Consider the following 24,448-nt stretch of genomic DNA (forward strand, 5'->3'; position numbering starts at 1 on the left):
ATTAGATCCTGGTTTGGGCGTCCTAAGTTAGAATCATATCTTTTATTTTAAAGGTGAAATAATATGTAAGACCTTTCCTTCTGTAGTAGCTCACTTCTTTTTAAGCAATCCCGTTATCTTAAGGTTTCTTTATATTAATCCGTCACAAACCGTAAAGTAAGTCCTGATAATTCCAGAACCCATAATTAATGTGCTTACCTCTGTGCAATTAATGATCAGAGCCCCCACTCGTGAAGCTTTAGAGAAAACCTGAAATAATCAGGATTATGTTTCTTTTTCAAAAAAGTTTTATTATAAAATCAAAATACAAAAAATGGGTAGATGAAAAAACAACTGCTATCCCCCACGGAGGAATTAGTTCAAAATGATTAAATAAGAGTTAGTTTACACCAGCTCTTGTCTTCTCAGAATCTCCCCAAGAACTCACTTGTCTAGCTCTGCTTCTCTCCAAAAAACTGCCTGTCATCCCCCATCCAGCAGGACGGGGGATGACCCCTCCAAATCTGCTCTGTCTCTTCTTGTCCTCTGCCCCAGCTGCTGTCGAATCTCTCAATCTCTCTCTGCTGTTCAGAGCTGTTCTTATATACCCTTCCTGGACCAGCTTAAGGTCATGGGGTCATTTACCAGATACACACTTTGTAGCTCAACACAAAACATTTGGTGTCATTTTCCTTCTTAACACAGGTCATTGCATCATCTTTTGCAGCATTCTTCAGTTTCTCTCCAATGTTCCCGAGAGGGCTTCTGGATCTGATGGGCTTGTCTTCATTCTGTTCTCCTCCAATCCCATCTTTCCAAGCCAGGGGTGGGGCAAAGAGGTGGGGTCAGTCTCCTGACCCTTCGCCCAGTTCTGTCCTCTCGTCCCTGTGACCCTTGTGTGACCCTTGTTTCTGACCACAGTTTTTTGACCTGCAGCCCAGCTCCTGTCGGCTGGCTGATTTTGCTCGCACAAGCCAGTCCAGTGTGTTTCAGCTTGCCACTGTCTTTGGCATGTGGGGACTCGCAACAACGTTAGGGGGTGAGCAGGTACAGTGCAGACGGCGCAGCATAAGGAGCATTCATTTAAAGGCTGACTGACAGTATCAATAAGAACGCCTGCATGTTCTTGGAGTTTAAAGCATTTCACTTAAAGCTGCACGGAGGTTGGAGAAGGCCTGTTTTCCTGCAGCGCATCACAGCAGACGGAGCAGTAAACATACAAGACATATGTGCTCATCAGGCTGCTCCTCGTGCACGTGATGAATGGTGCGACGGGTGAATCGAGGGGGAGGATGTCTGCTGGTGAAGGAATGTTTTACACTTCCCACCAAACTCTGTCCCTGAGAAAATAAATCTCTAAAAGCTTAAATCAAAATAAATGTAATTAAACCTTCAGTGTAATGAAAAGCTCATGATACCCTCCGGCTCTTTTCTACCGGCTGCGATCGTTTACAAGCTCGGTAAGGAAGTTTGGTGCAGGGCGAGAAATAAAAACGCTCAAATAAACGTCTGGGTTTTGCAGCTGAGCATCAGCTGTAATAAGGCTGAGCACTGCATTCGTTGTGCTGCAGTCGCATTTTGATTGATGTTGCAAAATAATGACTTACAGCCACAGAAAAGCCTGTTTAAATCGGTTATTGTGGCTTCAGACTGCTTAACCAATTAGTGCACCTTAGTTCTTCCAACTCAGTCAGCTTCGATTAATATAATGAAACAGCACGATAATTTAAACTTGTTGGGTATTAAATTACATTTAATCATCTAAAACCAGCAACTTGATTTTCTTTCTAAACAGTAAACATGAACCAAATTTAACGAATGTCAACTGAAGGTTGTTTTCCTTTTTAAAAAGTCCTTTAACCTCAAGGAAACTCGAACTTGGAAAGTGAAATTTTTTCAGGCTGCCATTTTTATTTGACACGTGCATCCTGGGATGAGGATCAGCACCTCCAAATCTGAGACCATGGTTCTCGACCAGAAAAGGGTGGCAGCTTGCCAACTCCGGGTCGGGAGAGAGGTCCTACCTCAAGTGGAGGAGTTTAAGTATCTCGGGGTCTTGTTCACGAGTGAGGGTAGGAGGGATCGGGAGATCGACAGGCGGATTGGTTCGGCATCTGCAGTGATGCGGACGCTGAGCCGATCTGTCGTGGTGAAGAGGGAGCTGAGCCAGAAAGCCAGGCTCTCGATTTACCGGTCGATCTACGTCCCAATCCTCACCTATGGTCATGAGCTTTGGGTAACGACCGAAAGAACGAGATCGCGGATACAAGCGGCCGAAATGAGTTTCCTCCGTCGGGTGGCCGGGCTCAGCCTTAGAGATAGGGTGAGGAGATCGGACATTCGGGAGGGACTTGGAGTACAACCGCTGCTCCTCCGGATGGAAAGGAGTCAGTTGAGGTGGTTTGGGCATCTGGACAGGATGCCTCCTGGACGCCTCCCTGGGGAGGTGTTTCGGGCATGTCCTGCCGGCAGGAGGCCCCCGGGTCGACCCAGGACACGTTGGAGAGGTTACGTCTCCAATCTGGTCCGGGAACGCCTTGGGGTCCTGCCGGAGGAGCTGGTGGAGGTGGCCGGGGAGAGGACGGTCTGGAGCTCCCTAGTTGGGATGCTGCCCCCGCGACCCGGACCCGGATAAGAGGAGGAAGATGACGATGTGCATTCCACCGCAGCTTTGCATTTAAGCTGCAAGATGTAATATTTGTCTTTTTGATAGAACCATGAAAACTTTTTACAACTGTTTCCATTTCTTGACTGCAACAAAAACACAGAGATGATAAAGTACTTCGACAGGGTGACTGAGAAAAAAATCATCACAACCTGGGGCACAGTGACTGCGTGGGAGCAGAGAGATGATAAGACTTGCAGGATGAAGGGTTGGTGTAGAAAGGTCACGGACGAGGAGGACTCATCTGACTCACCTCTCTGATTGCTGTGCAGAACTCGCTCTGCAGCACCTTCTTCAGGGACTGCAGCTTGTGCCCAGGAACTTCCCCCGACTCCTGCAGCTTCTCCAGCAGCTCGATAGCCCGCGCAACATCTGGCAGGAGGAGGGAGGGAGAGAGACCATTGGTATGAGTGAATGTGCATGCGGGAGAAAAAAATTCAATTACATTAACAGCACGGCAATGACAAAGGCGCTAGCGCAAATCAATGGGTGCTTTAATGGAAATAGACTTATTCAAGGCCAGCAGCTGCAGGGATGATGGAGTGGGAATGCAATCCTGGAATCATTTGCATCGACTTCAGTCGGCACATAGAAACGGGGGGGGGGGGGGGGGGGGGGGGGGTCCAGGATTTAAGCAAATATTTTCCTGAAACTACTACAAAGAAGGCGAAGCTGCTGCAACTTAAATAGTTTTCTGCTCTGTATTATTCCTACAGATCTGAGCCGTAAATACAAACTTTTATGAGTTCAAGGTGAACTTAGTTTTTATGTGACTTTGAGTTGGGGACATATTCTGATTCCCTGCAATACCCTACAAGACACAATATTTTCCATTTACAGACACATAAGTCATGGGATTTTTTTTTAGCTGAGTAAAAAACTGCAATATTTGATCATTACGTTATTATTTAAAAGTCTAGCACACCTTGAATGAATCTCCCCATGAGTCTTAAACACCAACGTTTCATATTTTTATAAGAACATTGTAAACAGTCCCATGATTGTAGTATTGCATGTGTTGATGATGACTCTTAGCTATTAGAGTCAAAACATGAACTTTAAATGGTCATCCACACTCCTCCCGTCTAGATTACTGTAACACACTTTTCACATGTTTTAACAAAAAAAACCTTGACCGCCTTCAGTTGGTCCAGAACTCTGCAGCGAGGCTCCTAACTGGAGCAAACAGAAGAGCACACATCACTCCTATTCTGATGTCTCTGCACTGGTTACCCGTTAACTTTAGAGTTCATTTTAGAGTTCTGACTAGAACTTTCAATGCTCTACAAGGTCAGGCTCCTCCCTATGTTACTGAACTGTTAAAGCCTTATGTTCCAACCCGAGCCCTCAGGTCCACACACCAGAACCTTCTAGAAGTTCCAGAGACCAGATATGTCACGTTTTGGAGGGATGGTAGAACCCAAATTGCAGAAACCCAGGATGACACGAGGCAGGAGATGATTAAAGTAAAATCCTTTATTTTTGGAAGGGTGAACACAATAAATCCAGGCAGCGAGTTAAAGTCCAAAAACTCCAAGGCTGGAGAAATAAAGCTAACCAAGAGCACGAGCAAACACAGACAGAATCTATATATATATATATATATATATATATATATATATATATATATATATATATATATATATATATATATATATATATATACAACAATGAACCGACACCAGACACAGACAAGACAGAGCTTATATACACAGGGAGGTGATTAGGGAAAATGGCGGCAGGTGTGTGAAGTGAGGGCTGGAGGGAAGACAGGTGAATCTAATAACCAACATGGGCAAACAGAAACAGAGGAGGGCCAAATAACCTAAAACACAAAACTAAACCAAGAGGCTGCGGGAAGGACTAACACACACACACACCATCAGAACTACACACACAGAGCTGGGGACAAAGAAGCTGGGGACTACAAGGACACAGAATGTAAATGAGACCAAGACCTGGGAGGAATAGACTTAAAGGACTACCAACATAAGACACATAACGGACGCAGACAAAAGACACATGAGGGTGCCAGAGGACAACAAAAGGGGAATCTAAAGAGGGATGGAGGACATAAGGAGACACATGGGGAAGTCACAGACGCAGACATGACAAGATATAGAAGTCGAGGTGATCGCTCCTTCCAGACTGTTGCACCCCGACTCTGGAATGATCTTCCTTTATCCTTACACAGCACTGACAGTCTGGACACTTTTAAAAAAACAGCTAAAGACCATTTTATTTAAAGCTGCTTTTGACTAAACCTTTTATTTTCTTATTTTTAACTCAAAATTTTCATCTTTCATCCGTTTATGAAAAATTTATAATTTTGTGACTTTATTTTTTCTGACGTTAATCTGATTCTGTTTTGAGAGCATTTTGATGTTATGATGTTAATCTGTTTATGATTTTGTGACTTTGTTTTCTTTTGTTTTGATCCATGTGAAGCACTTTGTGATTCTATGTCTGTGATGAGTGCTGTAGAAATAAAATTTACTTATTTACTATTAGAACACCAGATTTTAGCTCAAAATCTGTAAAACCGATCGAGTTTGTACAACTTTTACACTTCTTGACTGGATCACACTGACTCCAGAAGTTGTAAATGCACATCCAATAATTATATTAAAGGAGCCAGATTGCATTATATAAAATATTACCATTGGCACCATTGAGATGTCATTTTATTTTAAACATGAGTTACTTTTTTCAGCCTGAATTTATACCAGGAAATGAAATGATTTGATTCAGTGAAGCTCCGCCCACATCCGCTCAGACAAAACATGCCTACAACAGCATCGCAGGCAAGCCAGTTGCTGTATTGTGTTTGATAATCTAAAGCATCTGCCTTTCGTGTTGTTTTTCCGTGTCCCGATGCCAGTTCAACTCCCAGTGTCGGCAGTAATTTATGTAGCCAGCTGAAGCTGAGTTCATGTTTTCATATTTTACTTTTATTGATTCTTTTCTGTAAATTATTTTGTGTTTGTTAAGATCTTTGAATTTGGTCGTTTCCAAGCAGCATTTTATTGATTTACTCTACTGACCTAACATGGAGTCACACTGGCTAAATAAACAAAGAAAGGGGGAGAAAAAAAAACGTATAATTTGAATTGTTTACCAATAAAGGGTTAAAAACACAATACTGGCAAGTGCGGCTAAAGGAGAAGAAAAAAGTTACTGTTGCAACCGGGAGTCAAACTAAAAAACAGCATGCCAGTCTGTCAGTTACTCTAACCACTGAACTACCAGCCTTGCAAACTTTGCAAAGCAAGAATTTGGTCTGGTTCACTAGGCTACTGAACTACCACACCTGTTAGGAAACATCTTCGGCGTCTAACACGTGTCCTGAGCTAGCCGTTACGCATGTCTGTGGACAGAATGCGTGATTTTCACGGCGGTGTCTTGTCCCCAGTGCAGAAGTATTTATCAGCATATCCACTCTGGTACCAGTGCAGGTTTAAAGCACTCATCTGTGACATGAGGGTCACATTCTCAACTACAGCATGAAATCAACCGCTCTACACCTGCAGCTAGGAGTAAGAGGACGTTAGTGACCTACTTCCAGGGGAGGTGGGTTCCAGAGCTGAGGTTAGCTTCAAGGGGAGGAGCGATGCCTGATGACGCACTTGGACTACTATGTACCGCCGGCAGGTTTTGAAAAATTAAGAAACAATTGAAGCTGAGATCGGAAAATGCATGAATGAAACCAAAAGTGTGTGTGTGTGTGTGTGTGTGTGTGTGTGGGGGGGGGGGGGGGGGGGGGGGGCAATACCACTTGATAAAAGCTCAGAAATTTTGATTTTTCGTGATATGGAACCTTTAAATCCATCCTGTGGTTCATGAGATGTTTTTGCAGAGACAGCCAAGTAATTAGGAATTGTTTTTATTGAGTAATAGGCAGGTGAGTGGATAAAAAAGCAAATAAAATTTCAGAATTAGATAAAAAGCATCATGAAGGAAGCTAGTTTGAAAAAAAAGCTGATTTCCCATAAATTATACTTTATATTTTTTTTCAGTTAAATCCAAGTCAGTAATAAAGTGTCTGCTCTATATGAGCAGCGCTTTTACACACACACACACACACACACACACACACACACACTGTATATATATATAAAATTCAATTAAATTCAAGTTTATTTATAAAGCGCCAAATCACAACGAGTCGTCTCAAAGCACTTAACATAATAAACATTCCAATACAGGTCGGTTCATTAAGCCAATCAGTAAAAAGTTTCTTATATAATGAACCCAGCAGTAGACTGAATAAAAACTGCTCTCTGTGGGATCTGCAGGTCAGAAGGTGACTAGAGTAAAAACACAGCTGGGAGCAGAAATGTCAGAGTAAAACCACCAAAACTAAACGTGCTTAAGCACACTTTAACATTTATCTTCCTGTTCTTTATTTTTTTTTACAGACAGAACAACTTAATGAAATTTGCTCTCCCAATAAAACATTGGCACACTTCCAAGCAGCAAGGGCGTCTGTCTGTGAGGGTTAGCAGCGTTTCTGTCTCACTGGACAAGGATCAAAAAGTCAACATGATTTTTTTTCTTTGCTTCCTCGTGTTCATTAGAACAGTTTATTTCACCCACATCAAAACCTTCTACCAACTATGTGAAGGCGGCATCACAAGATGATGCTGCTGCAGACGTTTAATGGTGTTTTATATGTATGTGTGTGTGTGTGTGGGGGGGGGGGGGCTTAGGCTTTAAGCTTGGTTTATGCTTGACGCATTCACTTTCCGAGCGGTGATGCGGCTCGCGGATGGAACGCGCTTCACAACTGGCAGCGTTTATGGTTCATGCGGCTCGTCTCTGCGGTGAGCCAATATTCTCCCAAACTGTAGGGGGCAGCATGGAGCTCTACGGCATGCATCCAACACTACACGGTAGTAGAAGTAAAAATTACTGTTTACAACATGGCATTTCAGCATTTTTAACAGCGTCCTCGTCTTTTCCGACAGTGCGAGCTATTTCTCTCCAAGAATTATTAACAACATGTTGATCACGGTGATCTCTGAGAGCTGAATCATACAAATGTCTGTATTTACGATCCTCTGCCATACTAGTTCTTGCCGGTCCGCCATGTTTTTCCGCGTCCGTCCGCCCGCGTGGTTAGAAATTTTCCGAGGTGCACGTTGCAGAAATTCTGGGCCGTGCGGAGGCGCGGCGGAGGGGCGTGGTTGTTAAAATGACGCAACTTTTCCGCGCGGACCTCGCGGACGCGTCAAGCATAAACCAACCTTAAGCCTGATTCATGCTTCTCCATCAGCTCCAAAAGGGAGAGACACGCACGCACGCACGGAGATGTTTTGCCTTCATACTTCTCCGTCTCCTCGGGAGTGTTGCAAAGCAATTCCCTACCAGGACAACAGAGGGCGTAGCGCTGTTCTGTAGTATCCTGTCATATATCGGTCCAAGATCGTGTGTTTATATTGAGTTTTTTTGTATATAAGAAACTTTTTAACACGGACAAATTTGTCTCTCATCCTCCTCCGCCTCTTCATGCACTCGCCACCTCTAAACCCACGTTTCCTGTCATTTCCGTCCACAAATAAAACGCTTGCTGCGCATCTTTTCACTCCTCCAGTCATGGGGGAATTAAACGTTCATGTTTTTAGAGTTTCTTCGCGAGGTATTCTTCAAGCTTCTCCGTGTCTGCCGCTAGTTATCCTCGGCTCTCTTTATGTTTTTGAGGGCGCAATGGCAGCGGGGTAGACGACAGCGGCGACCTGACCAATCACAGGCTTGCGTTGTCCGTCTCGACGGACGGATGTTTAGAAAAGAGAGCTCGACTCCGTCCGTGCTTGTGGAGCTCTCCAGCAGGCTCGCAAGGATGGATAATGGTGTTGCGTGTCTCCGCACTGACGCAGACGGAGAAGCATGAATCAGGCTTTAGACCCAATGTTTTCTTCTACAGGAGCCCATTTTTAGAAACTGGTAATTTACTTGTAAGATCGTTTTTAAATTGAATAAAATCACAAAGATTCATATATACATATATATATATATGCTGTCAAACTTCCATACTGTCCCTTTAAACACGTTTTCTGATGTAAAAAGTGGTTTCTACCTTAAAACAAAAGCTGCAGCTTTCTCTTGAAACATGTCAGATTTAGCTTTGATGCCACCCTACAGATTAACTTAGAATTGTATACATTTTTAAACTGATGGTCTTTAGTCTGAACCATGAGTGAATCACTTTGGCCACAGTCAGATCCTAAAGGAATTTGTGTTTTTGCAGCAACAACTCACCCTCGCCTGAGTATTTGGGCTATTTTTACACTTCCTTTTGGAAAAAGCAAAGACTCGCGCTGGCAGGGATTCAGCTGGTCCAGATGTGCAACATCTGCACCTGGTTTTGTTTTCCTAGATATCAAACCTGACAACTTTATTATAAATCCCACAGAAACCCGCAGATCTTCGACGAGCTCTCTGACAGATAAATCTAAAAAGCAAAAAAATGCAACTGTTCTGCTACTCTTTCCCTTAAATTAAAAAGCAGTGAAGCTGATATTTAAGTATATATTTTCTTTTCTGACAGAAAATGCCTCTAAAGGAGGAGGAGGAAAGGCATTGTCGGGTTTATTGGGACATCAAGCGGTCCACTGAGTTTGTGCTCGCTGAGATGCAGCAGCATGGGGAGGTATGAGCAGAGATCCTGTTGGTAATTTCCCTTTGCTACACTCACAACAAGGACGTTCTTGTTAATATTTGCTGATTAAATGATGCAGAGCCTTAGTCTACCTAATTATGAGACTGTCAGGACTTGATGCCTTTTAGAGCTTTTCAGGTGTGATGAAGGAATCGGATCCTCCATCATTACCTGTAGAGAGAAAACAGACATTTTTTCTGCTTAGACAGCATCAGTTTGAGTCATCAGTGTTTGACGTGGACTAACGCTGCTTACGTCGCACGTTTTGATCAAAAACTAATTTTCCCAAGTGACTTTTTCTAACTGCTCTGGGTTTGTGTGGAGATCCGCCCCTTTCTGATAAATCTGATATGAAACAACTATAAATACGTTATTTCCTAAGGTAAACAAGGATGCATCTATTTCTGTTAGTCAGTTGCTTAGCAACAGTGTTAATAAGACTTGAGCTTCTTGAATGCCAAACACATTCTACTTGTTTTTACGTGTCGGAAAGATGGCCTCATGACATCAATTTGACTGCAGCTCGAGCTGAAGGATACCGATCGTTTTCTTCACAACATGCTGGGTGGGATTTGCTGATTTTTAACAAACGTGTAAAAAGAAAAGGGAAAAGTTGTGATTTTTACTGACGAAGCTCGCATGCCCAGTAAGCTAATGTACGTAGATGTGTGCACATATTCTGGTCATGAAGGAGCTGCTCAGCCATGTATGTGGTTTTTCCACTTTTTTTAGTCCTTTCAAAGTAAAAGTATGCAGCAGAAATGTAAACTCTTATTTGGGTGGGTTTCAGGCAGGTGTTGTGCTGGAAAAAGTGCACCCCTTCCAGGAAAACCACCTTAGTGTCGGCAGAAGGAAACTGAGAGAGAAAGTTGATCAAATGTGCAGCTTTGTTGCTTTTAGCACCCCCTAGTGTCCGTTTGTAGAATCAAATCTCCTCGCTGTGCATTAGTCTTTTTAACACTTTTGTTCTAACAGCTGAAATGTCTCCTGCCTTCATTAGTGTCTACAGGAGTGATTCATCACTAAATCATACAAATCAGCTGTGTTCGTGATCTAAAACATGTTGGAAACACATTGGAATCAGACTGTAGCGCCAGGTTAGTCAGCTCCATTTTTGGAGAACAACCCGCCAGTCTGAAGTTGCAAGTGGAATATTCTAGCCCCAGGGGGCAATAAAGGCAGGGTGGCCTTTCAGTAATTCTGTAAGGGGTCATTTTAGCACATACTGGCTCAAGAAAATGATTAAAACATTTCCAAAGTATCGCTTTAAAATATTTTTTAGATATTAAAAAAACAGAAGAGCTGACTAACTAAACAGTTCCTATTTTTTTATACACACTAAAACCAAATAGAGACTCAAATGGTGAGTCCCACAGGGCACTGTTTTGGGTCACCTACTTTTTACTGTCTATATGCTTCCACTAGGGTTCCTCCTTCGCCAGTGCAAGTGAAGTGCAATTCTATTTCTTTGCTGACGATTGTCAAATCTACCTTCCAGTTCAATGGGGGATGGGTGGATCAACCTCTACTATTTTCAGTGATGGGAATAACGTTGTTTAAATATAACGGCGTTACTAATGGCGTTCGTTTTTGGGTAACGGATTTATATAATTAATTACTTTTCCCACTGTTGCAACGTCGTTACCGTTACTGGGGACGGAAGGTTGTGCGCTACTATGTGCTTGTCGAACGTTGAGCAACAGGGTGAGGCTTTCTGACCGCCACACTTCAGCTGCAGCCAGGGAGAGAGAGGTGTCGGTAACGCACTTACAAACACGATGATTGGCCGGGTGGGCGGAGACCCTCACTGTCTCAGTCACTGCATGCTATTGACAAAACAAAGCAGTGATGGGAATAACGCCAGGGGCGTCGTTAGGCCCGGCTACTTGGGCTGAAGCCCCGGATGTTTTATGAAAAGCCCCGGATCTAAATCGCGGAAGTAACATGCAGTACCAAAGTCCAACAGAGAGGGAGCAGCTGGAAGTAGTTTGTATTCAGCCTGCCTGAGCCTCCACCACTGAAGAAGAAGCCCTTCAGCAGCTTGCTTCTTCTACACTCTCTGCCTGAAACGCATGAGTGAAGATGGACATAAGGACGTTTTGTAGACCAAAAGTACAACGACAGAACCCCAGCTTTGATGAGACTGGTGCTGACTCAGGTTTGTGAGTCTTATTTGAAAATATTTGTTGTGCTGCTGGTTTGCCTAAAGTTAGCTTACTATCAGGTAAAGTTGTTGGAGAAAGAAAGGGAATATTTACTATCATCTCACACTAAACACTAACAGGAACAATACTCTGTCCTAAATATGCTTAATATGTAGCTTCAGATTAAAAATTATGTGAAACAAGACAAATATATATGATGTTGACTAGTGCGTGTCACGTGTGTGTTAAGCCTCGGATCTTCTTCAGTCCTAAATCCGCCCCTGAATAACGCCGTTTAAAATAACCGCGTTACTAAAAAAAAATTTTTTTTTCAGTAACGAGCTAACTAACTAATTACCGTCTTCTTTTAACAAAACGATTGTTTCTGTTACTGATAAGGAAATGCGTGCGTTAAGCAGCGCGGTGTGTTGAAGCTGTCATCAGCTGATCAGGAGCTAAAGAGGTAGATGGTTTCATCCAAGCGCATCACGGCCCGTGAAGAACGAGGAAGACGTAATGAATAGTCTACGGCTGCAGGTGTGGATCATTACTAGATTAGCAGCGACAGAAATGCTACTCAAAACACACAATTATGTGAAGCTGGAAAAATTAAAATACTGTGCAAAATCACATTTATTTCTGTAATTTAACTAGACTGAGAGACCATTTAAAGGCTCGGGAACCTTTACAGGTGTTTCTATTTGCAATTTTAAATTTTAGCTGATTTGGGTCTTGTTAAATATCACACAGTGACCTTTTAATAGTCTAGATTCCTGTTAGTAGTTCCTCCTGTTAAGTGCTTATTTATTCAAATTATTCAGGTTTATAAAAACATGTGGACATACATTTTATTATGTTCCAGTCATTAGTCATTTATATTTCACTATTGTAGTCATTTACAGTAAATTAAGTAAGTTCAATTAACCCATTTTCTTGCATTCTTTAATGAAAAAAGTAACTAAGTAGTTATTTTTCTTGGTAATTAATTAGTTACTTTTATAATCTCGTAACTCAGTTAGTAATTGAGTTACTTTTTGACAAAGTAATTAGTAACTATAACTAATTACTTTTTTAAAGTAACTTTCCCAACACTGACTATTTTGAACTGTTTAGCGGATGTCAGGGCTTGGATGGCTTCTAATTTTTTACTTTTAAATGACAACAAAACTGCGGTCACGGTCTTCACTCTGGGTACGTTAGATTGTACCACCTCTACCATTAACCTAGGCTCTTTGCCTGCTAATATGAAGAACTGCGTCACCAATTTAGGGATTAAAATGGATTCCGCTCTGAAGTTTGATGTACAAATTAATCAAGTTCAAATTAATCATGCTTTTTTAATCTCCGCCATCCGTCAAGATTTAAGCCCCTTTTGTCTAGTGTACATCTAGAGCCTGCTACTCATGCATACGTCCTTTCTAGATTGGATTACTACAATGCACTGAGTCAGGGCGAGGTTGCACGACTGCAGTTGGTACAGAACTCTGCAACTAGGTTCTTGACAGGCACTAGATGCAGGGAGCACATCGCCACCATTCTGGCATCCTTACACTGGCTCCCGGTGCATTTCAGGGCCAAATTCAAGCCGTTACTGTTGGTGTACAAAGCTCTTCAGGGAGCTGCACCACTATACCTTTCTGGCCTCTGTTTGCTCTGCTGATAGAGAGCTGTTGGCGGTTCCACATTCAAAATCTAAGTCACGTGGGGATCGTACGTTCTCTGTGATGGGTCTGAGAAAGTGGAATGGGCTGCCTCTGGCTGTGTGCCAGTCTCCTCCACTGTTGGTTTTTTTTAATCCTGTCTGAAGACCCATTTTTATGTCTTAGCTTTCAACCACTAGGTGATGTAGTTTGGCATCATTGACCCACTTTTATTGTTTTATCGGTGTTTTTTATGTGTTGATAAATGTCGTGTTTCTGACTTTGTGCTCAGCACCTTGGGTGTCTGAAATCGTGAAAGGGGATTTATAAATAAAGTAACTGTCGCTGATATTTACGTAGGACCTAAAATGTTTCCCTTAGCTCAATTTCAGACCTTTGATTTTGTTTTTAAGATTTTAAAAAGGCACAGGGCTGAACAAAGCCACGGAGTCGTGTAATGAAGGCGTCGTCACTCGACAAGCCGTCGCTACAATATTGTTGGGCAGTGTTCCAGTTTGCTGGTAATCAACCCATTTAGAACGTTTAGCAGAACTTGATGTGATCCATTTGTGATGCTCCAACGTGTCATTTTGACCCACAACTGCACCGAGGTAAATGAAAACATCTACATCAGAGGCTGAGCTCATTAAACCTGAAGGTTGGAGTGATATTTGCATATTTCCTGGTGATTATTTCTGCCTCAGCAGATGATAGATGGTGCAATTTTTAGTTTCTTGGCTTTTCAGGCCTTTTACGTCCTGAGGGATGTGTACAGGGTGTCGGAGAATGAACTGGGGGGCCTTGACATCCTCAGCTTGACTCGTCCTTTATGCAACTGCTGCAAAATCCAGCAGAGCTGAAACAATCACGGTGAGCAAATAAAAAAAAATGAGCCATCGAGGTTTTACCAACCAAGTCCTGTCCACATGCCAGGGGAATTAGCTCTAATTTGCACTACTGCGAATTCACACTCACACCACCACACATCACTCCTAGAGGGCTAATGGCTCCTGCAGGAGTCCGCGATGAAGACAGAGACAGAAAGCCTCACGCTCTAAATGTCCTGTTCATCCTCAGTAATGACTGGGCAGTGTCCCTCCAAGGCAATTACTCACAGATTTGTGTATTTCTATGTTAACACGAGGAGCGATCAAACAGAAACGGGTGACGTCAGAGTGTCAACACCTCTTTAGTCCTCGTGCATGAATGATCTTTCAGATGACTTCTTCACAGGGAGGAAGGAGCTTGTGTCTCGTGTTAACAAAGGGTGTGTTAATGCTCCTCTCTAGGTAGCACCAGGCTGGACTCCGATTTCTGCTTCAGCACCAGACAGAGTAAACAAGTTCAGTTAGCCAGACGCCTCTGTCCCCTCGTTTAAATCAAAGGTGATTCCTGCAGCAGGTGGCATCCCGGCTGCTCGTTTCTATGCAGACACGATGTTTAATTCAAGTAGAAACCAGCAGAAATCGCTCACTTTCCTCATGGTTTTCAAGATGAGTGAGGCCTGATTTTTATATATTCTGTGGAAACACGACTTCATGCTTAATGCTAAACAACGTATCTCAACTCGTGTGTGTGTGTGTGTGTGTGTGTGTGTGTGTGTGTGTGTGTGTGTGTGTGTGTGTGTGTGTGTGTGTGTGTGTGTGTGTGTGTGTGTGTGTGTGTGTGTGTGTGTGTGTGTGTGTAAAGAATGAACAATCATAATAAATTACAAAGTAAGTCATTTCGATGTACCACGGAGCATTAAAGGTTACAAATCATGAAATGTTGCCTTATTTTTAGCTTTTTACCAAGTGATACCGTCCTTTCCGCAAGGGAAATACCCCCAAACCCTTTATTGGCTCCATTCGTGCTCCTGCCTCAGCTTCAGTTAGTTTGAATTTAATTTCAGGTCTACAAATAATACCTCAAGTGCATCATCAGGCATTACTTCTTCCCATGAAGCTAGTCTTGGACCTGGAACCCGCCTCCCCTGGAAGTAGGTCGCTTAAGGTTGGTTTATGCTTGACGCGTCCGCGAGGTTCGCGCGGCAATATTGCGTCATTTTAACAACCACGTCCATCCACCGCGCCTCCGCACGGCCCAATCTTTCCGCACTAGGAAATTTTCTAACCACGCGGACGGTCAGACGCGGAAAAACATGGCGGACTGGCAAGAACTAGTATGGCAGAGGTTCGTAAATACAGACATTTGTATGATTCAGCTCTCAGAGATCACCGTGATCAACATGTTGTTAATAATTCTTGGAGAGAAATAGCTCGCACTGTCGGAAAAGACGAGGACGCTGTTAAAAAATGCTGGAATGCCATGTTGTAAACAGTAATTTTTACTTCTACTTTGGTGTAGCGTTGGATGCATGCCGTAGAGCTTCATGCTGCCCCCTACAGTTTGGGAGAATATTGACTCACCGCAGACAAGCCGCATGAACCATAAACGCTGCAAGTTGTGAAGCGCGTTCCATCCGCGAGCCGCATCACCAAGCGGAAAGTAAATGCGTCAAGCATAAACGAAACTTAATGGGCCATTCCCATCTGTACCTGGTCGGCCCTGCCTGGATAGCTCCAGGCGGCCCCAGCCTGGCCCGGTTGATTCCACACATCCTTGCTTAGGAATGCATGGAATGCAGTCAGAGACATTTTCAGCTTCTAGGTAATCAGCATGATAATGAACGATAATGAATTGAGCATGCCTTAAGCCTGATTTATGCTTCTCCGTCTGCGTCAGTGCGGAGACACACAACACCATTATCTGTCCTTGCGTAGGGCTCCGGCAGGCACGCAAGTACGTACGGAGTCGAGCCCACTTTTTGTAAACATCTGTCGAACGAGACGGATTACGCAAGCTTGTGATTGGTCAGGACGCCGCTGTTGTTTACAGCGCCGCCATTGCAAAGAGAGCCGAGTTTAACTAGCGGCAGACACGGAGAAGCTTGAAGAAAACCTCGCGAAAAAACTCTAAAAATATAAACGTTTAATTCTCCCGTGACTGGAGGAGTGAAAAGATGCGCAGCAAGCGTTTTATTTGTGGACGGAAATGACAGGAAACGTGGGTTTAGAGGTGGGGAGCACATGAAGAGGTGGGAGAATGAGAGACAAATTTGTCCGTGTTAAAAGTCTCTTATATACATAAAACACACAATATAAACACACCATCTTGGACCGATACATGACAGGATACCACAGAACAGCGCTACGCCCTCTGTTGTCCTGCTGGGCAATTGCTTTGCAACACTCCCCAGGAGACGGAGAAGTATGAGAGCAAAACGCTTCCGTCAATCCGTGCATGTCTGTACCTTGCGGAGCTGACGGAAAAGCATAAATCAGGCTTTAAGCCCATGTGGGCTGATTCGACCCACCAATCAGAGGCTTGCTGTAATGGAAGGTGTGAATTTGCTGTCAGCAGTGGGTGTGTTGGCCCTGGTCAGCCTGAAGCAGACCACCTTAGAAAGAGGGCTGAAAAACAGTCTTGTTGCACCCTGAAAAAAGGCAGGCCACCAGGATATGTAAGCAAGCTATGCTATCCGGGCCGGGCCGACCAGGTACAGATGGGAATGGCCCATTGGTGGCCTGCCTTTTTTTCAGGGTGCAACAAGACTGTTTTTCAGGCCTCTTTCTAAAGCTTGGTTTATGCTTGACGCATTCACTTTCCGCGCGGTGATGCGGCTCGCGGATGGAACGCGCTTCACAACTCGCAGCGTTTATGGTTCGTGCGGCTCGTCTCTGCGGTGAGCCAATATTCTCCCAAACTGTAGGGGGCAGCATGGAGCTCCACGGCATGCATCCAACACTACACCATAGAAGAAGTAGAAATGACTGTTTACAACATGGCATTTCAGCATTTTTAACAGCGTTCTCGTCTTTTCCGACAGTGCGAGCTATTTCTCTCCAAGAATTATTAACAACATGTTGATCACGGTGATCTTTGAGAGCTGAATCATACAAATGTCTGTATTTACGAACCTCTGCCGTACTGGTTCTTGCCGGTCCGCCATGTTTTTCCGCGTCCGTCCGTCCGCGTGGTTAGAAATTTTCCGAGGTGCGCGTTGCGGAAATTCTGGACCGTGCGGAGGCGCGGTGGAGGGGCGTGGTTGTTAAAATGACGCAACTTTTCCGCGCGGAGCCGTGCGGACCTCGCGGACGCGTCAAGCATAAACCAACCTTAAGGTGGTCTGCTTCAGGCTGACCAGGGCCAACACACCCACTGCTGACTGATAAGCCGGCTTATCAGTCAGCAAATTCACACCTTCCATTAGAGCAAGCCTCTGATTGGTGGGTTGAATCAGCCCACATGGGCTCAATTCATTATCATTCATTATCATGCTGATTACCTAGAAGCTGAAAATGTCTCTGACTGCATTCCTTGCATACCTAAGCAAGGATGTGTGGAATCAACCGGGCCAGACTGGGGCCTACTGGAGCTATCCGGACAGGGCCGACCAGGTACAGATGGGAATGGCCCATGACATCCACTTTCTCCTAGTTGTGGGCGTAGAGTGGTTGATTTAACGCTGCAGTTGAGAATGTGACCTTCGAGTCACAGATGACTGCTTTAAACCTGCACTGGTACCAGAGTGGACATTCTGATAAATACTTCTGCATCGGGGGCAAAACACCACCGTAACAACCATGCATTCTGTCCAGAAGGACACACGTTATCGCCAGCACACAACATGACTCAGGCAACTGATGTTCTGTGAGAGACTTGGTAGTCCAGTAGTTAGAGTAACTGACTTGAATGCTGTTCTGCACCAGTTCGACTCCCGTTCTCAGCAGTAACTTTCTTTTTTAAAAGTTGCCAGTATTGTGTTTTCATTCATTTATTTAAAAAACTGTTTAAATTATACTTTTAAAGAGTGAATAAATATATAAATAAATGTACTTTATTTGTTTAATTAGCCAGTGTGAGTCCATGTGAGGGGAGTAGAGTAAATCAACTAAAAATGCTGGTTGGAAACGACCAAATTCAAAGATCTTTAGAGACACAAAATATTTTGCAGGAAAGAATCAATAAAAATAAATATGAAAAAATGAAATCTACTTCAGCTGGCTAAATAAATGACCGCCGACACCAGGAGTCGAACCGGCATCGGAACATGGCAAAATGAGATGAAAGGCAAACATTTCAACTACTAGACTACCAAGTCCAGGGGTGTTTCTCAATGCCAAGGAACCTTGCCTTGATGTCTTGGCCCCGCCCCGGTTGCCTAGGAGATATGTCATTGAGAGCCGCCAAGACGTGTTCCAATGTTCATGTTTTACCAAGGCGTGTCTTCTCTGTTTGTTAGCCATTTAGCTAACATGGGAGGTGTCTTGTAGTTTTGCCTTGGTCAAAAATTACCCGGAATACAGCGCGGTATTTTCAAAAGGACGGCAGATCAGAAGCCGGTAGCTACTTCAGGGACAAATTTCAAGTTTAAAAGTAAGACAACTAATTTCAAATGTTTTTTTTTTAGATCCAAAGAAGTTATCTATGGTTGGTTAGTTGCTTAGTAGTTGCAGCTTCAGTGGCTAGCGGGTAGTAACTCACTTATATTTTTAATTTAATAAACATATACACAATTTAAAAGTAAAAGCCTTGTTGTACAATTTATATTTAATACGTATAAAATATTACGTTGTCTCCCGTGTCAAGTGACGTTACGTGACCGCCGTGGAAGCCGCGGTCACGTGATGTAAGTCTGTTCCATTTAACCGTTTTCTTTGACCAAAGAAGGACCGTGTCCTCGTAAGCAAGGCGCCTGGCCTCACAAGACATCGCCTCATAAGGCCAGGTGCCTTGGCATTGAAAACCCCCCAGGACGGCTGACTCACCTGAGAGGCTGTTGTAGGTGCATTTGGTCAGAGCAGGTGTGGGCGGAGCTTAACTGAAATGAGCCATTTCATTTTCAGGTATTAATTCAGGCTGACAAAAAAGGAATACCTCATATTTAAGATAAAATGACATCTCATTAGTACCAACGGTAATTTTTTATCATATACTGTGCCTACCTTTGCTCTCAAAGGTTTAAAATGGCATGATCTGGCTACTTTAATACAAAAGGCATATTAGGGCTATTCTAAGATTTACGTTAGTTATTTATTTGAAAGTTCTCTGATGTTGGAAAGCCTTGAAATCTGAGATTTATCTGTACATTTTCTACTTTTAAGAGAACTTTCTTCAGTTTTTCACCAATGATTGAAGAACATGAATCCTCTTTTAGTTAAATTTGAATCTACTTCTGGACATTCATGTGCTTTTTGCTAATTTTAATATGATGTCAGATAATATCTATTTCAAGCCTTTTATTGTGGAAAAAACTTTTATTAGATTTGATTTTTAATATTTTACACATTCAGTAGTTTTCCCCAAAAGATGACGAACTATCTGAATTCCTACTCCTCTTGTTTTATTATAACGTTTCAGTCTACAGAGGCCCTAATGTGCTACCGAACAATTGGGATTTGTTGCATCATAAGCCTGGTCTTTTATTTTATGACTCAGAAGAGCTCTTTCCTCCCGTGTCTAATTGCACGGCTGTTAAAATGACAGAAAATCGCCTAGGAGATACGTCATCGAGAGCCGCCAAGACGTGTTCCAATGTTCATGTTCTACCAAGGCGTGTGTTCTGTTTGTTAGCCAATTAGCTAACATGGGAGGTGTCTTGTAGCCTTGCCTTGGTCAAAAATTACCCGGAATACAGCGCGGTATTTTCAAAAGGACGGCGGATCAGAAGCCGGGAGCAACTTCAGAGACAAATTTCAAGTTTAAAAGTAAGACAACTAAGGCCCTGTCCACACGTAGCCGGGGATCTGCCAAAACGTAGATATTTTTCTACGTTTTGGCCTGTCATCCACACGAAAACGGAGTTTTTTTCACACGAAAACGGATCTTTTTAAAAACTCCGGCCAAAGTGAAGATCTGCGTTTCCTCCGTTTTGGGTGTCTGCGTGTGGACGGACATAACCGGAGTTTTAAGGTCCGCAACGTCACTTTCCGTGACAAAAAATGCTGACATCACGTGTGCGACCTGTGTTTACATTAGCCAGCATCATGGAAGCCCTCAGAGCTGCACTCTGTCACTACCCGATCCATCAATTGTCCAAGCGCTTTTTGCTTGTTTGTTTTTGCAAGCGGAATTACTGCTCCTTGCGGAAGACCACAGACGAAGGACGAGGTTAAGAAAGGGGGAAGAACTGCCGCCTACAGGTCTGGCATGTCCTTAACAACGTATTTATCTGGGTACGTGTGGACAGAGTTATTTTTTTAAACGCGGTGGTGTGGATGCAAGTTTTTGGAGGGGCGGATATTCGTTTTTAAAAAACCCCGGCTACGTGTGGACTAGGCCTAAGAAGTTATCCATGGTTGGTTCAAAGTCAAAGTCATTTATTGTCATTTCTACCACATGTGCAAGACATACAGAGAAACGAAATTAGAGTTTCAGTACACACAATTCAGAGATCAGACATACATGGGCAAGACACATGACAAGAATTGGTGACTGTGGTCATTCGCAACATGAGTGGCGCTACCTTAATAGATGAAAAGGAATTACATGAGGATAGGTTGGTGGAGGGAAAAAAGGCATACCAGAGTTACTCCCGACAGGGCGTAGCTGTACTATGCAAAAAAAACACCTCAGTTTTGGTTAGTTGCTTTGTAGTTGCAGCTTCGGTGGCTAGCGGGTAGTAACTCAATTATATCTTTAATTTAATAAACATATACACAATTTAAAAAGTAAAAGGCTTGTTATATATTTATATTGAAACTAATATGTATAAAATATAACTTTATCTCCCGTGTCACGTGACGCTACGTGACCGCCGTGGAAGCCGCGGTCACCTGATGTAAGTCTGTTCCATTTAACCGTTTTCTTTGACCAAGGAAGGACGCCTTTTAAAAGTGCACCGAAAAGCCAAATTGGTGAAAGTTATCTTTGGACAATTAAAAGCTGGCGACTGTGTTTAAAGGAAGAGAAGACCAAAGCTGAGCTCACGCTTCCAGAGAGGAGGTGAAGGTCTCAGGGTGATTCCTTCCACTGTTTGCTTTGTGAAATCATCCATTTCTGAATGTCACGCTGTTTCCTAATGCACACAGAAGGGTTCGGATGCATTGTTCCCCCTGCTGCGTGCTAATCGGTCATTTCCTCCGACAATAACAGGAAGGGAATGAATGTAAGATCTCTTTATCCCGCTGCGCCCTGGCAAGCCAAGATCTCAAGATCTAGGGGAAAAACGAGAAAATATCTGTTTCCTTTCTGTGTGTGTGTGTTTGTGTGCGTGCGTGTGTGTGTGTGTGTGTGTGTGTGTGTGTGTGTGTTTTGGTAAAAGCCTACACTCAACACCAAACGAGAGCACCTTTCCATTAGCAATTACAGTGTTTTCTTCAAACTGACAGCAGTGGGAAGAAGGAAGCCCGTAATGCAGCCTCTTTCTGAAGACTCCGGCGTGAAGCTATCATTACTCCTGCTCGTGGCCTTACAGCTGCCAGCCTCTGACCGGTCTAATACATACCACAGCATGTGAACTCCATCCCCCACCTCGGCCCTACGGCAAACAAGCTGAGGTCATGAGTGAATCACCGCCTCCAACAAACGACTGCGATCAGATATGGCTAAAAACGCTGACAGAGGAAGTCTGAAGACGTTCCTCCTGGTGAAAAATCCACGTCTCCAGTACATCAGAGCTGCTTCTAATACATCTGCAGAATGCAAACAAGGTGGAGACGGCTCAGGTCGTGTTGTTTGTTCGCGTGCCTGAAAGTCTTGGGCTTGCTTCATTAAGTCGGTGTGCAGCTTGTGCATCTGTGACACCCGACAGCCAACGAGCAGTTAAGTCGGTCAGGACCAAATTGCAGTTGCTGGATCTTTTAGAGACTCATTACCTGAGTTGCCACAAACAAGTCTCGTAAATCTGCCTACTTCCTGCACAAACTCCAACCAAAGGCTGTGTGGTGTTTGGATTTGTTCAGCAGGGATGCATCTCCATGTGAGGCTGATTTACCAGCTGTGGATGATTCTACAGCTACTTTGTTCAAAACAAGTGAAGTGATGCTAGCATCAGTGTCGTCCGCCCCCCCCCCCCCCCCCCCCCCCCCCCCCCCAGGAGGAACGGATGAGAGATGAACACATACTGGAGTTAAATGGTACCCGGTTATTATCCTCTATAATAAACCCAACCTGAGAGGCACCATCAGCCCTTGATTGCAGTTTTCCTGCTCAGTGCGCTTCCAACAAGTCCCAGAAGGGACGACACCCAGAAACTTGTCTCCTGCTTACAAACAAAAGTAGGTTCTCGACGCGCTTCAGCAGCGCGTGGATCAAACGTGGATGTGTGATGGGACCACATTACATAACAGCAACCAGGACGGCGGAGCTCCTGCAGCTCAGATTCAGCGTTTATCCGCCAAACGCAGCGCGCTCCGTTCACGCGAACAACAACCAGCTTTCAGACGATCCGTGCAACGACATCCAGCCACAAACACCCACATTTCCATCGCTGCTGCTTTCATCCCGGAAGTTTTCAATTTAAAAGAGGAATAGAATAAATCCGACACCTCCCGGAGCGGCTTACCTCGCTCCAGTGTGAGCGGCTGGACCACCGTCGCCATGGCTGCTGCTGACTGGAGACTGATACCGGAGCTGCGGCATCGCGGAGGGGGGAGAGAGAGGGAGAGAGGCTGGGAGTGGTTACAGGATTCTTCTACCTCTTCTCATCACCTGCTGCCACTGTCTGCATCAGCTAACAGAAACCAGTCAAATATATTTAAAATCCTCCAAACATGTGTTTTTTCCTTTTAAAAAAATGCTATTTTCGTCACTTTTGGGTCAGTTTAAAGATAAAACTAGATCCTAAATGACTATTTAACCCAAACCTGAACAACCTTAGTTTAGAGAAATAGTGTACACCACAGATATGAATACGTATCTATTGTTTTTGTGTTCTTAATACAATAACAGGACAGAAAAAACGCCAGGAGATAACACAACTCGAGGTAGTCACCTGAAATGCATCTTGAAGGTCTAGAAGCTCATCAGGAGAATGCCAAGGGTGTGCAAAGCAGTAATCAGAGCAAAGGGTGGCTTTTCTGAAGAGAATATAAAACATGATTTCAGTTATTTCACCTTTTTGGTTAATTACATAACTCCACAAATATTCATAGATATGATGCCTTCAGTGAGAATCTCCCAAAGTAGATGGTCATGAAGATACAGAAAACACATTGAACGAGAAGTTGTGTCCAAAGTTTTGGCCAGTACCTTCAGTAACACCAACATGAGCCGACTATACTGAAATAAACCACGTAGTAAAAGTTCAACACTTTAACAAACATTATTATTATTATTATTATTATTTACAAGTTCGGTAGCAACAAAGCCAGGTCACCATCAGTTCATGATTTTCCTTTAGCTCCCTCAAACTAGTGTAGGCCGTGCTGACGTTCACTCTGGTTTTAGCTCTTTGCTTCGCCTCCGAAGACATTACTCTAAAGCCTGGTTCATGCTTCTCCGTCAGCTCCGCAAGGGACAGACACGCACGGATTGACGGAGACATTTTGCTCTCATACTTCTCCGTCTCCTGGGGAGTGTTGCAAAGCAATTGCCCGGCAGGACAACAGAGGGCGTAGCGCTGTTCTGTGGTATCCTGTCATGTGTCCGGTCCAAGATAGTGTGTTTATATTGTATTTTTTGTGTATATAAGAGACTTTTAACACGGACATATTTGTCTCTCATTCTCCCACCGCTTCATGCGCTCCCCACCTCTAAACCCACGTTTCCTGTCATTTCCGTCCACAAATAAAACGCTTGCTGTGCATCTTTTCACTCCTCCAGTCACGGGGGAATTAAACGTTCATGTTTTTAGAGTTTTTTTGCGAGGTATTCTTCAAGCTTCTCCGTGTCTGCCGCTAGTTATCCTCGGCTCTCTTTGCAGTGGCGGCGCTGTAAACAACAGCGGCGTCCTGACCAATCACAAGCTTGCGTAATCCGTCTAATTCGACGGATGTTTAAAAAAGTGGGCTCGACTCCGTACGTACTTGCGTGCCTGCCGGAGCCCTACGCAAGGACGGATAATGGCGTTGCGTGTCTCCGCACTGACGCAGACGGAGAAGCATAAATCAGGCTTTAGTTCAACTTCCAGGCTCTGCCATGATGCCAACAGAAAATGCAAACTTCTTTTCCTTCTTCATTTTTTTTTATTGACGATTAGCGAACTGGAAACGCTAGCATTTCAGCTAACAATTGTAAAGCAGTTAGAGTTCCCCCTATAGGACACCTGCCTGCTCCACCAAACTATCAAGTTCAGTTTTTGGCCAGTAGAGGGCTGCAGAGTGGTGTCAAATCTAAAAACATTTCAAGTTTCTAACCCAATAACCACGGAAATCAATGT

At 43.8% G+C, this 24,448-nt stretch overlaps 1 protein-coding gene across 2 annotated transcripts in view; it reads right to left on the reverse strand.

The window, feature by feature from the left end:
• lin7a (lin-7 homolog A (C. elegans)) overlaps positions 1 to 22,882 on the reverse strand; it is a 58,599-nt gene extending 35,717 nt beyond the window's left edge. For both annotated transcript variants that reach the window (XM_054739780.2, XM_054739781.2), the window contains exons 1-2: positions 22,634 to 22,882; positions 2,898 to 3,016 (exon numbers count right to left, since the gene is read on the reverse strand). In XM_054739780.2, coding sequence (XP_054595755.1) covers positions 2,898 to 3,016; positions 22,634 to 22,670 — 156 coding nt within the window. In that variant the 5' untranslated portion in view covers positions 22,671 to 22,882. The remainder of the gene's footprint in view (positions 1 to 2,897; positions 3,017 to 22,633) is intronic.
• Positions 22,883 to 24,448: the final 1,566 nt, after the last annotated feature.

The sequence above is a fragment of the Nothobranchius furzeri genome, chromosome 1 (assembly GCF_043380555.1).
Source record: "Nothobranchius furzeri strain GRZ-AD chromosome 1, NfurGRZ-RIMD1, whole genome shotgun sequence".
Lineage (NCBI taxonomy): Eukaryota > Metazoa > Chordata > Actinopteri > Cyprinodontiformes > Nothobranchiidae > Nothobranchius > Nothobranchius furzeri.